This window comes from Orycteropus afer, unplaced genomic scaffold (assembly GCF_000298275.1).
Source record: "Orycteropus afer afer isolate SDZICR_OR568_19922 unplaced genomic scaffold, OryAfe1.0 scaffold00179, whole genome shotgun sequence".
Lineage (NCBI taxonomy): Eukaryota > Metazoa > Chordata > Mammalia > Tubulidentata > Orycteropodidae > Orycteropus > Orycteropus afer.
Window position 1 is genome coordinate 1086310 of NW_006921766.1, and position 16898 is coordinate 1103207.

Here is a 16898-nt window from a genome sequence, read left to right on the forward strand (position 1 = left end):
TAGCTGAATGTCTTTGCATAGTCTGTAAAACACAGGTAAACATCTTTCTAATTTTCTCTGCTTCCAGCTAAGATCTGTCATCAGCAATGATACCCTCTCATCCCACATCCTCTTCTGAATCCAGCTTAAATTTCTGGCAGTTTCCTGCCCATGTACTGTTGCAACCACTTCTGAATTATCTTCAACAAAATTCTACTTGTGTGTCATACTGATATTGTTTCATAATTTCCACACTTCGTTGGATCACCTTTCTTTGGAATGGTCACAGATATGGTTGCCCAGGTAGCTGTCTTCCAGACAAGTGAGCACTCTTAGCAGGCACCCATTTGTTGAAACATCTCAGTATTCCCTCAATTGCTGGAGACTTGTTTTTCACCAAATCCTTCAGAGCAGCTTGACTCCTTCCTTCAATGCCATTGGTAGTGGATCATATGCTACCTCTTGAAATGTTTGAACATCAACCAGTACTTTTTGGTACAGTGACTGTATCCATTCTTTCCATCTTCTTTTGATGCTTCCTGTGTCTTTCAATGTTTTGTCCACAGAATCTTTCAGGATTGAAATTCAAGGCTTGAATTTCTTCTTCAGTTCTTTTAGATTGAGAAACGCTCCTTCTCTTTTGAGAATGTGTTCTTTTCTTTTAGTTTTCTTACTCTGGGTCTTTGCATATTTCATTATATTTTGTTTTCTCAAGCCACCCTTTGAAATCTGTTCATCTCTTTTACTTCATCATTTCTTCCATTTGATTTAACTACTCTACATTCAAGAGCAAGTTTCAGAGTCTCTTCTAACATCCATTTTGGTTTTTGATTTCTTTCTTGTGATAAATTTGCTTATCAACTTGGCGGGGCCATGATTCTCTGGGGTTTAGCAGTGATCTGATAAATGTAATCACCTCCATGATGAGATCTGATATGAACAGCCAATCAGTTGAAAGGGAGTTTCCTCAGGGCTGTGGCCTGCTTCTAATACATATGGATGTCCTGGCAAAGATCTCTGGCTTTCTCCTGGATCTGGATCCAGCATCTGGCTCATCATCTCCGGTTCCTGGACCTGAACCACTGGCCTGCCATACAGCCTGCCAATTTGGGAACTGTTGCCTTCACAGACTGTGAAGCAACATCTTGCCATTTTACCTACTGATATTGGCTTCATCAGCCTCTGAAGCCAGCAGCCTGCTGTATTGCCTGCTGATGTTGGATCTGTCAGCCCCTGCAGAGCTCCTATAGAGGAGAAGCCTCTAGCTTGACATCTGACCCATGGACTTGGGACTTGCCAGCCTCTCTACATTTGCATGAGCCATTTCCTTGCGATAAATTGGATTCTCTCTCTCTCCCTCTCTCTCTCTCTATATATATATACAAACTTCACTGGTTTTGCTTCTCTAGGAAACCCAGCCTAAGATATCTGTCATTTTAATGGCCTTTTGCTTCATGTATGATGTCCTTGATCATCCTACAACTCATCTGGTCTTCAGTCATTTGTGTTCAATGCATCAAATGTACTCTTGAGATGGTCTCGAAATTCAGGTGGGATATACTTAAGGCTGTACTTTGGCCCTCATGGACTTGTTTTAATTTTCTTCAGCTTCACGCTGAACTTGTATATGTAAGCAACTGGCCTAGAAAACCCTACAGAGTAGTTATCTTTTACTCATGGGATTGCTGAGTTGAAATAGATTCCATGATACCTAACAATAACACCAATCCCTCATACTATTAAATGAAATGTTAATAATTAACTGACAGTTTTGAGTCTACTACTCAGAAGCACTTTGGAAGAAAGACCTGACAATCTACTTCCAAAAGTTAGCCACTAAAGCAATGTGGAGCACAATTCTACCCTGACACACAAGGGGTCAGGAACTAGCTAATTATAATGAAAAGGCTACCTTACTAAACTAAGTGTGAAGAGCACAGTTCTCCCAAGAAACTAACAGTAGCATGACTAAAAGTCACAGAACAACATTCCACACAACCTAGCTCGGCCTTGTGGAATGTAAGTTGGCAAATACAATGTCTAGAGAAAAACTGAAGGCTCTGAAAACTCAAATGTCTTATTTCTTGTGAGCTACTGTAGTAAATTATCAAAAAATCCCTAATACTTGCCCCAAAGTAAGTAATTTCTGCCTAAAAGTAAGGAACAAGTATTAGAGAAAGAAAATAAAGACCTTTAACTTTACACACTTAATTTTCAAACCCCACAGCAAAAGAATAAAGTTCAAACAGCAAAGTCTCTTCTTAAAATGTGTATTTTGAGAATTTTAATGCTTACAATTTAAACAGTCTTAATACAATGGTTTTCATCTAACAGTATATTACAGAGTAATGTGAAAATGATTTTCATTGTAAATCATGAAAATGGAATTAATACCTGCAGTGTCAAAGTCACCAACTTGTCACCTTTTCCAGTCACAGAATCCCAGCACACTGTACAAATGATGCTTTCGGCTCTCACAACCTAGTTTATATGATGAATAAATTCAGAGAAAGGGGTATTTTCATGAAAAATAAAATGTTTGTTAGGTAGGATTTATTTAAAAAATTAGTCAAAAGTAAAACATTTACATCAGCACAATTTGTTCTTTTATATAAAGTAAGTACCATTGTTCATTTTACATACACACCTACAGTGTTCCTTTAATTTCATTTTGTAACTCAATCTTAGTGGAAACTCTAAGGAAAAACTGCATAGAAGCCTTTTGAGCATTTTCTCTCTAACTCTTTATGGGATCTCCACCCTTACGGACTAAGATTCAGCAAAAGAGGGACTGACCCATGCTGGGCTGGGCTGGGCTGAGCTGGCCATGGGAATGTAGGTAGAACTCATTTTCAGATTAAATATAACAATTTCCACATTAGAAACATAGAGTTATAATTTTTCCAATCATAGGAAACTATGAAATTCACAAAAATTATAACTTATTTTCTTTTCCGTTTGCTAGTATTTACATGTTTCACAGATATTTGCAAAATGGCTGCATATTCTTTGTTGTTTAGATACATATTCAAATCTGGCTTCACACTTATAACAGTTGCTATAATCTTATCAACAAAACCAGCCTGTCTCAAACATATGGACCATACTTCAAAATGCAACAAAAATCTGGTTACAATCTTTTAGTTAGACTTATGGTGAATATTAAGGGAAAAACGGAAGTTTTGGGTGACATCCTTCTTTAGCCTTTTTAAAGGGAAAAAAAAACAACAACAGGAATCCTTGCATAACTTAGACTGCAAAAGATCTTTTGGGTAATTGGGGTGAAAAAAACAAACCTGAGATAAATTTGATTCTGTTCAGTTCTCAGACAATAAGAAATTAAAAACATTTTGCATTTTGGATTTCTCCTTCATTGGCTTCCTCTAAATGAATACGTAATTACAGGATTTCACATTGGGAATAGAACCCAGATATAAAAATCAAACAGAAGTAAATTAAACATTGAGTCGTAGTAGTTGGTGTTCCAGAAGGTGAGACTGAAAGGTATATTGTTGTTTGAGGAAGTTATGTTCTATTGGCTCAGCAGCTAACAAAGTAGACTCAAGGCTTTCCTAACAGAGAGTAAAACCTCAAAGATCTCTTCATTTCCAGACCTTGGCAGATTTGTAGAGCAATTTTCATACTTAAAAAAACTTATTTGAGAAACCCTCAACTACCAGTTGATTCTGAAGTTCTAATTCACCTAACAAGTTGACCAGATTTATTAGTTTTAAACAGCACATAAGGAAGATAAATTTCTGAAAAGTTTACTTAAAGATACAAATATTTATCTTATTTATATACTTCTCCGATTTATACAAATGAATAAGACATGGAGAAAAAACAAACAAACATAAATCACACCACCTTTATTTGTTGGATGAGTTAGAAAACAACACAGAATACTGAAAGCAAGGGACCAATTAGGTACTTGTTTTGAGCTGCGCCTCCTGACCCTCCGCCGGGCCAGTCTCAGAAGCCCTTAGCTCTCTTCTGTTCTCTCTTGTGGCCCACACATTTGAGTTTCACACATGCGGCCCCACTACATCCAGTTGCATTAATTTCGTGAAATTCAATTCCAACCATCTTTGCCTGTGAATTAAGAGTACTCTATTTCATATGTACAAAAATACTTCACTTTGGAGAGCTGGAAAAGGCTTAAAACATACAACACTTATTTACAAGCTGTGACTTTCACACCAATAAAAACAAATGCACGTTTATTTTGTCCTTGATTTTTGGTGTAACTTATACATAAACATTCTATCAGTTAGTTTGTACTTTTAAAAATAATAAATCAACCTTATATACAATTAAATTTACAACCAAAAGCAAATTAATCTGTTGGTATGGTGTGACTGAGATTTACTGGATCAATGGAGGTAAAAAGAAACATCTTAATTTCCAAGACTTAAGGTGCAAAAGAAAAATAATGAATATATAGTTACAATTACATGTAAAGACTAAGTTTAAAAGTGAGAGGAAAGCAACACAACATATTAACCCCCACATATATAGTGATAATTAAAATAAATATATATTTAATTCCAAGTGCATATAATAATCAATCAACATTATACAGGGAAAACAGGGTTCCAGAAATGTTTATTTTTAAACCATTTAAATGTCATGTTGTTCCTATGCCCTGGTCTAGTCTTTTTAAAGTACCTTTAAAATGGCTCCAAAAGACCCACTGAGGACCACTCATGGGCCCTCCAGATCCTCCCCATTCTGATGTCCCAAGGCACAGAGGGGTTAGTTCCCACCCTACCCCACCCTTACCCTACCCTATCCCTACCCCATCCACCTGCCCTGAAAGGGTGTTCTGGGAAAGCACAACTAGATGATCTGGGGTCCAGGATTCACAAATCCACCCTGGTCCAGAAATGGGGTAGCGTGTGACCAGAAGGCACACCTGTCTCCCAGATAAGCCTGCAAAGCCTGCTGGATGTCCAGTTGAAGGGCAGAGTAACCTCCACTGGTTCACAGAGACTGATTATAAATATCTCCTTGAGCAGCAAGTGATTAATTCGCAGAAGGCCTGATCTCAGAGACCCAGTAGGAGACTATAACAGGGCTGGGGGGATGAGAAAGTAACAAGTAATTTCATATCATACACAACATGAAAGGATAACTCAATGCAGCCCCAACAGCTACACTGTACACTGAAATCCTTTGATGCTTCCAAAATGGAGTCTCCAAGTCCATTTAGAGCAGAATGTTACAATGGAGAACTGTCAAGTCCTGGTCCTGGAAAGTGCATTCACCTCCATCTGGACGTTTGCTCCATGACCCTTGGCGTGGTCATGTAACACTGACCTCCAGGACATGGTCTTCCTTGCTAGGGATGACGAAGACCTGCATGCCACTGCTGGAGTTGAAGACCTGGCCAGGTGGGAAGGCCTGGAGCCGGGGCATGGGCAGGCCTCTATGCTCGATGCTAGATGCCGAGTGCATGCTGCCCCGGCTCTTGATGCTACTGCTGTCCACTGCATCATCCACATTCTTGTCCACTGACAGGCTGTCATTCTCTATCCAGCTATCTGCAGAGCACACAGAACAAGTCACAATGATGCTGCATGCTCCTATATATCACTCTGGCCCCACCAAGGAGCAGCCTGGTCTCACCAAGCTCATCCCATGTCCTGGACAGAGAATTCCAGTACACAAAGAGAGATGCCCAAGACCAGTATCAGCCTAGGTTCTGGCACTGAAGACATGCTGCCAGCTCTCAACTCCAATCTTTACATGGTCAGTTTGCCATCTCTCCTCACAAAGCTATTGTTCACTCAAGCATGTAACTGAAAACTGTTTCCTAAAGTTCTTACCTGCATCCAGCTGTGAGGAGTGGGCTGAGTGGTGGGGGAGGTATTTAAACAGCCTGACATCAGGGAAGGGCAGGTGCCCCGCAAAGAGGGGCATTACTTCCATGTGGACACGGTGGGTGGCCTGTGCAGCTACTGGCATTGAGAGAACACCGGAGCTCTTGCCACACACTGCCCAGTTGCTGCTGTTGTCCACAACTGAAAGAAAGGAGAAAGCCACAGTGTCAACCTCAAAGAGGCCTTTCAATGTTCAGACCAAAACAGGAACGAAAATGGTCATTATCTCACACTCAGCAGTGGGAAATCTGTGACTAGAGAGTTTAATACATGTGTTAATGTCTTGTACATGTGTAATGTACATTACATGTGTAATGTCTTGTAATGCCTTAAAGTAAAATATAAATAGCTTAATAACTATCATTAAGGAGCCTGGTGGTGCAATGGTTAAGTGCTCAGCTGCTGACCAAAAAGTTGGAGGTTTGAACCCATCCAGCAGCTCTGTGAGATAAAGAATTAGAAATCTGCTGCCATTAAGATTACAACCAACAAAATCACAATGGGCAGTTGTGCTCTGTCATATGGAGTTGCTATAAGCTGGAATCAACTCTACAGCACCCAACAACAACAAAAACATTTAATAATTAAGATAAATATTTATTTCAGTCTAACATTCAATGAGTTCTGGTTTAGACTGCCATCATGCTAGATGCAGAAAAGCCAGGGATACAGGGAAAACCATTTTCCCTCAAAAATTACTAGTAATTAAATGTTGATAGAAAAATGTGTGTGTGATATTTCAAAGAATGGGTTACATTGGCTGTTAAATAAACATGCCAAATACTTTGATGGAGATACAGTATAGTGGTTCCATCTGGCAAGGAACAGCATTAAAGACAAATGGGTTTGGACCCTGGCTGCATGTCAACAAGTCAATGAAGGCCTCCAAGCTCAAGTCATGTTCTGTAAAGTGATGAGAATGCTGTCCTCTTTAAAGGGCTGTTTTTAAGGATGAAAATCTGTATGTGAAGCTACAGCTATTGGTCCACTGAATATTCCTAACATATGGCAGTGTTATTATTAACATAAATAGTTAGAACACAAAAGTCACTTTATTCTGTGTATCTGAAATACCAAAATAAGCCTCACAGGGACCAAACCTGGAGGTACACAAATGAGCAGGACAGGATGCTTATCCTTAGGAAGAAGATGGTCTGGCAGAAGAAGACTCAACTTCCCCATTGTGGGGATACATAGCAGGCCAGGAACATAGGACTAGAAGTTCCATGAGGAGCAAAGAGAAGGTCATCAAAAATCTTGCAGACAGGGGGAGAGGGACTTTGGGAACAGGTGGCAGCAAAGTGCAGTGGAGGCAGGAGAAACCTCCAGAAAGAAGGTACCAGAGCAGCAGTTCTCCAAGCATGCTTCTTCAAGGGACTTGTGAGCTCACATCTGTCCTCATCTTCCTGCTTTTCTTACGGTGCTGACATTTACACTGACAGTGCCAGTGCACTGGTGTGCACAATCGCAGCAGGACAGCTGTAAGATGGTTGGTGCTTCAGCAGGCACCAATGCTTCACCACCAATAACTTGCACTCAGAATACTGCCAATTTCTCTTACGAATGTCGTTCATGATGTAGTCAAAATGATCAAATTTATTTAATTCAATCTGAGTAGTTTGTTGTTGTTATTGTTATATGCCGTTGAGTCGGCCCTGACTCATAGCGACCCCTCCTTGGGTTTCTGAGGCAGTATCACTACGGAAGTAGGATTGCCCAACCTTCCTTCTGAGGAGTGGCTGGTAGGTTTGAACCGCCAGCCTTCTGGTTAGTAGTCAAGTGCCTTAGGCACTATGCTACCAGAGCTCCTCTCTGAGTAGTAGACATCTTTTTTAATTCTTATTTTGAAATGAGCATAGATGATAAGATGTTGCAGAAATAGCAGCACAGGGTCCCGGGTGCCCCTCACCCAATCCCTGATGGTGCCACCTTACACACCTGCAGAATGCCAGCATGACACCACAGCCATGGTACCACTGGATCATGGCTCACTTGGTTTCCCCAGTGCTTAGACATGCCTATTTTGGGGGGGCAGTATATCTTTGTGTATAATTCTATGGTATTTTTCACATGTGCAGGTTCATATAAACACCACTATAATTGAGATAGGAGCTCTGGTGGCACAGTGCCTAAGGTATTTGACTGCTAACCATAAGGCTGGAGGTTCAAATCCACCAGTCACTCCTCGGAAGAAAGACTGGGCAATCTACTTCCATAGAGATACTGCCTTGGAAACCCAAGGAGGGGTTGATATAATTCGAATCAACTCAATGGCAGCGAGTTTGGGTTTTTTTTTTTTTTTTTTTTGTGGTTGGTTTATAATCAAGATACAGACTTCCGTCACCACAGAAAGGGGCTTTCATGTTACCCCATTATAATCAAATCCCTCTCCATTTGCTAATCCCTGTCAACCACTGATTCTCTTTAATTCTGTCATTTTGATAAGGTTTTATATAAATGGAATCATACGGTATATAATCTTACGAGACTGGCTTGTTCCACTCAGTATAATGCCCATAAAGTCCATCCAGGTTGCTGCATGTTTCAATGGCTCATTTGGCTTTATTCAGAGTGCTAGTCCATGGTGCAGATGTACTAGGGTTTGTTTGGCACTCATTCACTGAAGGACACTGTAGTCATTTCCAGTTTCAAGCACCCATCATTGTGATAAAACAAGAAACATGCATAATGCATAATGCATTGTTGCTGAGAGTCTTGAGAAAATATTTGTTCTTCTTGCGAACTGAACTAGCTTACATGGAACATCACCTTGACTTGAGAGAACGACTAACAAAACCTCTAGTTATTTGGTCTGGGGTATCAGACGTTTTCTCAAAGTGAATGAGGTGAGCCAGACACTTCAAAGAAAACAACCAACAGTATTTGTTGCCCATGATACAATTTGAGACTTTAAGTGAAAATTCAAATTTTGGAAAACTTGCACTTGCCTGTGAGCCTGACAGCATCCTAGTATGCAGAGACTTTCCTGAGGAGCTCAGGAGTGAGATTAACATGAATTTTTGATATTGTATAATGGAAAAGCAGAACCCATGTTTTCCAAATGGCCAGTACAAGACCACCCAAAATGCAAGACAGACTAATGGATTTGATGTAAAAGAGTATAAAAAGTCCACTGATAGGACTGAGATTCCACATTGTAGCTAATCTTTAAAAACTACCATTTGTCAAGGGTTGGCAAAGTATCGAATAAGAATACCCTCAATTATCTAAATCTAAATGTTAAAATACTCTTCCCTTTTCCAACTACTTTTCTAGGAAAGGCTGGAGTTTCTTCATATACTTCAAGCAATACAACAGCTATTGCCACTGACTGAATGCAGAAGCATGCATGAGAATTCAGTTATCTCTACTAAATCGCCCATGAAAGAGATTTACAAAAACGCAAAACAACGTCATTCTTCTCACTATTTTTGTTTGGGAAAATAATTATTTTTCATGAATAATATCATACAATGGGTTTACTATTGTTATTTTAAAGGCAATCAATAGATAAAATATTTGGCTCTGCAATAATTTTCAGGATGTAAAGGATCTTGAGACCAAAAACTTTGAGAACCACTGTCCTGAAGGAACAGAGGCTCTAGGGAGGGGCTGCAACTGGGATGTCTGAGAGCGATCCAGAAGGGAATAGGAGCTTGTGAGGAGAGAGTGGGGCGTGGAATAAAAAGGGACTACGAGTAGAAAAGGGCAGGAATCATGATTATGGGGAACCTCCACTGCAAGGCAAAGGTGCCGAGACTGTGTTCCATTGTAAAGGAAGATCCTGCGTCACACAGAGAAAAGAAAGGGTAGCTCTGAGCACAATCCTCTCGGCACTGACCTGCAGTGCTGGCTTGACGGATACCTACCAGGAGAGTGAATCCAAACAAATAAAGTGCAAAGGTCCTCTCAACCAAGGACTGTATTATATAATGAAACTATTAAATAAGCTCTTTTAATTGTAGAACATTCTCTCTTTGGACAAGGAACACTATATTTTTGTGAAAGGCAAGGCAAAATCACTAAAAGTACTGGAATATCATAACAGGTACAACGGAAGAGGACTCTAAACCTACCTTCATACATAAGTTTTGTTGTAAAATACTCATCCGATTCTGTCAGTGCTTCATCCTTGTCCACCTCCAGGAGGTCCGAGAGGCGAGTGATTGACACCTCCAGGGAGCAGAGCGAGCCTGTTTTACAGTATTCCATTCCCAAAGGTGGAAATATTTCAGCTTTCACATTATACAATGTCTGGGCAAGAAAGAGAGAAAGAAAAGCACAAACGGAATGTATTCAAACAATCTTAAGAAATGATATTTAAGGCAGATGTGCTGCCAGCAGATGGGTGAGAGCATCTACTTGCTCAGCCACTGCAGTTTAGGTTAGTTGAGAACCAACCATGACCATTTCTCTGATGTACCTCTGCTGCAGATACAGGCTCTTAGGAAGTCCAAGCTCAAGGGCCTTTTTAAAGTATTAACACTTTCCTCTATCTCCCAGATTTAACAATTATCAAAAGTTTGCTTCACCCACCTATCTGTTTATTCACCTCAGATATTTTAAATTTAAAGCAAATTCCAGACAGCCTGTCATTTCATCCCTATAAGCTCGATTTTGCATTTCTAAAGAATATGGTAGTTTTCTCCCCAAAACACAAATGCTATAATCACAACTAGCAAAATTAACAATGACACCTTGGCATCATCCAACATTCAGTCCATAATCGACTTTCTCCACGACCTATTCTCAATGACTGTTCACATTTGCCTCTAATGTTTGATCACTGTCCAGGACAGAGAATCAAAACAGAGTTGCCACCCTACAGGTGATAGTGCCTTAACTGCCACTACTGGCATGTTGACAGTTCTACTTAATATATAAAATTTCCGGTGTACCTCTATTTTAAATGGTGTTTTGTTGGAACTTCCAAAATGTTCAAAGAAAAACTATTTCAGAATCTTAAAAAGAGGACTTTCTCAAGCTTAGTATCAAGGTAAAATTTTTCCAGGAGTTAATAGCAACAGTCCTTAGAGGGGCCTAAGAGATTTTCATACCAAACATGCAATATAATCTCTCTGGAGATGGGAAACTTCTATCTAGCAGAAGAGAGGTTTGGTAAGGTTTTTTGACTCCGATGACATGAAAGATGAGGCCTAAGGACCTTCCGCATACTCAAAGCAAACATATGCAATCCACCCAGCTGGAGGAAAGAGAAGTTTACTGGAGGGTGAAAGTGAGGTAATGGCAATTTGATGAAGGAAAGTGGGAACAATAAAGCAGCTGGCTGAAAAACTTCCCACTCTTTAGAAGATTACAATGGGAATGGAGATGGTCCTATTTCTGAGCCCAGTGAAGGAAGAATGGGTGTTTTATTCAAAACCGGAAGGAAACTTGGAGTGATAAACTTTGATTTGCTCCATGTGCACAGCCCTGCCTAATGTTTTATGTCTGAAAGAAGCTGGGGTGGGGGGATGGATTGTGGAGAAGCGCTGGGATGGGGGGATGGATTGTGGAGAAGCACTGGGTCACGAAGTGAGCAGGAAAGTACCCCCTCACCTGACAGTGCTGTTGAGGCTGTAATAACATCTAAAAATAATACACCTCTGCAGAAATCAACTTTAACAGTTACAGTCACTTGACTTTCAACAAAGGCACTGTTGTAGTTAAGGTTATATGTCAACTTGGCTGGGCCTGGTTTTGAATGACTAGGCAGTTGGATGTGGATATTTCCCATGGTGAAACTGGTAATCAACTCTGTGGTGAGATATGATATGAGCAGCTGAGTAGCTGCCTTAGGGATATGGTCTGCTTCCAATTTATAAGAAGAAGGTTTGACATAGGTCTCTGATCTTTTTGGCACACTTGGATTCTGCATTTAGCCAAGTCTTCATTCAGTAGCCTGCCATGCTGCCTGCCAATCTTGGGACTGTTCCTGGACTTGAACTAGTGGCCGCGATGTTGCTTAATAATCTTGGGAACTGTGTCATTTCACTTCTCGACCTTGGGTTTGTCAGCCTCAGCAGCCAGCAGCTGCCTGAGTTAAGAGATGCCTTCAGCTCCAGTGGGCTAGGAGCAAGAAACAGAGCAAAAGCCCAATGTCGAGGGGCCTTCACCCAGCCCCTAGAGCTGTCATTTTGAAGGCAAACTTCTAGCCTCCTAAACTGTAAGAGAACAGATCCCTGTCTATTAAAGTCATCCACTTGTATTTCTGTTATAGCTGCAGTAGAGAACCAAAAAAGGCACCAAGTCAATTCAAGGGGGTAAGAATGAAGTCTTTTCAAGAATGGTGCTGGAGATTATGAGACCAGAATTAGATGGTGCCTGACTACCACTGTCAACCACTCACAGGGGGATCTATGTAAGAGATCCTCAATAGAGCGGGAGAACAATGTGGAACAAAATTCAAAATCATAAAAAGAAAAGGACCAGGTTTGGTGGTCTGATAGAGCCTAGTGGAACCCCTGAGACTATGGCCCCTAACTGTCCCTCAGGTCTGGAATTGAACCCACTCCTATGGCTTCTAGCCAAACAAAAGACAGGCAAATGAGCTGAACATTTACATTAGGTAGCTATACTTCTTGGAGAGATCAATCACAGAGAATAGAAGGGCTGTGTATACATGGGGAGACAGCCTGGGAGGCAGGAGTGCATGGGAGGGAAGGGCACAAGGAAGAGGTGGCTTATGGGGAAGAAGTGGGAGGAGAGCTGTTGCAATGTGGGAGACTGCAGTCAATGTCATGAGACAAAGTGTATGTGAACTGCTATATGGAAGATGAATTTGCTCTGTAAACTTTTACCCAAATCACAGTAAAATTTTTTAAAAAAGAAAATTTGAATCCCTACCTCTCACCCTACACAAAAATGAACTCTAAGCAAACTGTAAACCTAAATATAAGAGTTAAAACTGTAAAATTTTTGGAAAAAAACAGAAGAGGAAAGAAATCTTTTATGACTTTGCCTTAAACAATGACTTCTTAGCTCTGACATCAAAAGTAAAGCAATAAAAGAAATTGATAAGCTAGGCTTCATCAAAATTAAAACTTTTTTCCCCATCAAGAAAGTGGAAAGACAACCCACAGATTGAGAGAACATATTTGCAAATCATATATCTGATAAGGGGCTTGCATCCAGAACTCTTATAACTCAATTAAGGAGGTTGCATGGTCTTTCTCCCATGGAGTTGTTGGGTGGGTTTGAACTGCCAATGTTTCCATTAGTGGCTGAAATCATTATGCCATCCTTATTACCATTAAATCTATTGCCATTGAGTTCCGACTCATAGAGATCCTGTAGCCATCACAAATAATCTACATCACAGCCACCAGAATGACTATAATCTAAACCACAGAAAACAAGTGTTGGTAAGGATGTGGGGAAATCAGAATCTTTATATACTGTTTATGCAGATGTAAAATGGCACAGCTGCTTTGGATATGGTCTAGCACTTAAGATGTTCACCAGAGATATCCACTCAGGTATTTTACCCAAGGGAATTAAAAATATATGTCCACACAAAAACTTGCATATGAATGCTCATAGCAGCATTATTCATAATAATCCCAAAGTGAAAATAACTCAGCTATTCAACAACAGATGAATGGAAAAGCTAAATGAAGTATATATCCACACAATTCAGCTATAAAATATAATGAAGTATTGATACATGCACAAACCTTGAAAACATTATGCTAAGTGATAGAAGCCAGTCACAAACTATCATATATGATTCCAATTATATGAAATGTCTTCAATAGCCAAATCCAGAGAGATGGATTTGCCCACTGAGTAGTGCTTGCCACGGGTTGAGGGGAAAAGGTAATGGGCAGTGACTGTAATGGCTACAGGGTTTCTTTTTGGAATGATTAAAATGTTCTAAAATAAAATTATTATGATGGTTGCACAACTCTATAAATATACTAAAAACCACTGAATTGTACACTTTAAATGGGCAAACTTTATGCTATATAAATTATAATCTCAATAACTGATAAAACCCAAACCAAACCCACAGCCATCAAGTCGATTCCGACTCCTAGCAACCCTACAGAACAGAGTAGAACTGCCCCATAGGGTTTACAAGGTTATAAATCTTTACAGAAGCAGACTGCCTCATCTTTCTCCCCAGGAATTGTTAGTGGGTTCAAACCGTCGACCCTTTTTGTTAGTAGTCAAAGGCTTTAACCATTCCATCACCAGAACTCCTTATATCTCAATAAAGATGTTGAAGAAACCAGTAGTGTTTGTATGTCTGATCTTCAGAATACCAGTTTTGAAAAGAACAATCCACCAAATAGCATTCTCTTATTTTTTACTCAGCTTGCATGGTTTGAAGGGATATTCTCTCTGTCCTCTTAATTTGAAGAGAAACAAAAATGAAACAAAATCTAAGTAGTTAATATATCACCTGCAGTAAGCAAACAAGATTAGATGTACACAGACTCTTTACCACTTGGATGATTTCAAGCCCAACTGTTGTCAACAGGACAAAAAGGTATCTGTTTGCACTACAAAAAGATAAATTATACAAGGATTAAGTTGAACACTCTAAAGCTAATTAAAAAAATTAAAAAAAAAAAACAAACCTCACTGCCATCAAGTCAATCCCGACTCATAGTGACCCCTCCCCTTGGGTTTCTGAGGCGATATCTCTACAGAAGTAGATTGCCCAATCTTCCTTCCAAGGAGTGGCTGGTGAGTTTGAACCGCCAGCCTTCTAGTAAGCAGTCACATGTCTTAGGCACTACACCACCAGTGCTCCCTCTAAAACTAATAAAGAGTGTTAAATAAAACCTAAGGGTCAAAAGAAACAGTCTGTTTGGGTCGGAAGGAATCAGAGAAGCAGCTACTAAACTAATACCACAAGCTATAAACACAAACTCAAATAAAACATTGTTTGACAATCTGAGTAATACAGAGAAGAAAAGGAAATATCACAAACCTATTTCCATATAGGTTTGCCTAATAATGGATCCAATCATCTCACTAAAGGAACAACATACACAATTTTATCTACTCACCTAGCTTCCTGCTATTTTTAGCTCCACAACTAAAATGCCTTCAACCAAGAGATACATAGGTTAGGAGACAATCTTCACAGTACTACTAAACAAGCAAATAGCTACAGCACTTGTGGCATTCCTTTTCAAGAACTGGAGACATGCTTTATAAAGTAACAGCTCTGAGTAGTAGCTAAAGATCAAGATGAAGTGGTTCTAAGACATTATTTCCAGAAGTTACTCAGTCAAAGTATGGAAGAGAAAAGGAGTCTTTTGGTCTTCATAGAAACACTAATCCCAGAGGTGCCACCAAGAATGCGCACACAGCAGGAGTATCATCCAAAAAGACCTGGGCTTCTAAAATATAATTAATGACAAAACCGCCCCAAGTATTCACTAGTTTTCTCAAGTTCTTATTTCATTCTATTGAAAGATTCTGTCTATTCAATTTGTCAGAGAATACATCACCTTTTATTTATGACCCTTTCCCAACCCCTGCCACACCCTTAGAATAACACAATACATACAAAAAAATTCTCCACTTGGAATTCGTACGTGTATGGCTGTAAGGAGACAGACAGCTGCTCTTCAGAAGCTGGGGAGAATCCAACTGAGAACCGGCAGTGCAGGGCAGGGGGCGGCTCCCGCGTCCACTTTAGCTCCCAAACAAAGAACACTGACTGCTGGCTGTGAATATGCTGCAAGAAGAGTCAGCCGTCATTGGGACACCCAGCGCACCAACCCACAGACAAACCAAAAAAGTCCATGAGAAATGTGTCCCATGCAAAGGCACATGTATGTTAACTAAGCAGAACCTGTGTGTCATGGGATGGCTATATGTGGGTATTGGAGTCCTACACTACCTACTACTGCTCAGGACCCCTCACTAATCTTGCTTCCCATAGAAAACTTCATAGAACTGGCAGAAATGTCTAATTTTTTATGATTCCATAACCTCCACAGCATATAAACCCAAAAAACCAAACTCGCTACCACTGTATCAATTCTGACTCATAGCAACCCAACAGGACAGAACAGAATTGCCCCCATAGGGTTTCCAAGGCTGTAAATCTTTACAGAAGCAGACTGCCTCATCTTTCTCCCGATGAGTGGCTGGTGGGTTTAGGCTGCCAACTTTTTAGTTAGCAGCTGAATGCTTTAACCACTGCATCACCAGAGCTCCTTCTCCATAGCAGGATCATTAAAAGCTTAAAGAATATTTATTAGTATTAGTACCCTATACATTTCCAAAACAAAGGAAAATTTTGTCAATTGATTAAAATGTACATATATACATCCATGCCATATATTTTCTATTTAACGTTATCATTTAAAAACCAACACCACTTAACCCATGACCTGATTCTACATAAAGTCCATACCAACAAGCACAGTGACAGGCTTGAATGACACTTGAATGACAGGTAATTGGCCAAATACTAGCAGGGGAAATCTTTTGAAAATGCTAAAGACACAGACACTCATTAATGCAACGTTTGATCTTCTGAACACTCAGCACATACCTCTAAAAACACATGCAAGTAATGAATTAAGAGGCCCCATCAGGGTTCAGCCCAGCAGTGAAAGCACAACACGCCTCCTTTACAAAACTCCACCATCACTTAAGAATGCTTTCTTCTGGCCTTTTCAGGTATGACATTGTAGGCAGAATGGAGCAGTAACCACTCCCATAGAAGTGACAGTGTCCATGCAGTCAACATGAGATTCAAGAATAAGCTAGTATTTATATTAATCTGTGTATAGAGTAGGACATGTTTAGGAGCTCTGGTGGTGTAATGCCTACTAAGTAATTTGACTGCTAACCAGAAGGCTGTCAGTTCAAACCCACCAGGCACTCCTCAGAAGGCCGGGCAACCTACTTCTGTAGAGATACTGCCTCGGAAACTCAAGGAGGGTCACTATGAGTTTGATCCAACTTGACAGCAGTGAGTTTAGAGTAGGACATGTTTAAGATATAATTCTTCTAAAACTATAAATAACCCCTGTGCCACTCAGCCACAGAATGGAGCGTGAACAT

The 16898-nt window shown here is 40.1% G+C and overlaps 1 protein-coding gene across 1 annotated transcript in view; it reads right to left on the reverse strand.

Moving 5' to 3' along the window:
• Positions 1-5283: 5283 nt before the first annotated feature.
• Positions 5284-16898, reverse strand: part of TRAPPC10 (trafficking protein particle complex subunit 10) — a 185440-nt gene continuing 173825 nt past the window's right edge. The window contains exons 20-23 of the mRNA XM_007947252.2: positions 15388-15558; positions 9938-10115; positions 5808-6002; positions 5284-5522 (exon numbers count right to left, since the gene is read on the reverse strand). Coding sequence (XP_007945443.2) covers positions 5284-5522; positions 5808-6002; positions 9938-10115; positions 15388-15558 — 783 coding nt within the window. The remainder of the gene's footprint in view (positions 5523-5807; positions 6003-9937; positions 10116-15387; positions 15559-16898) is intronic.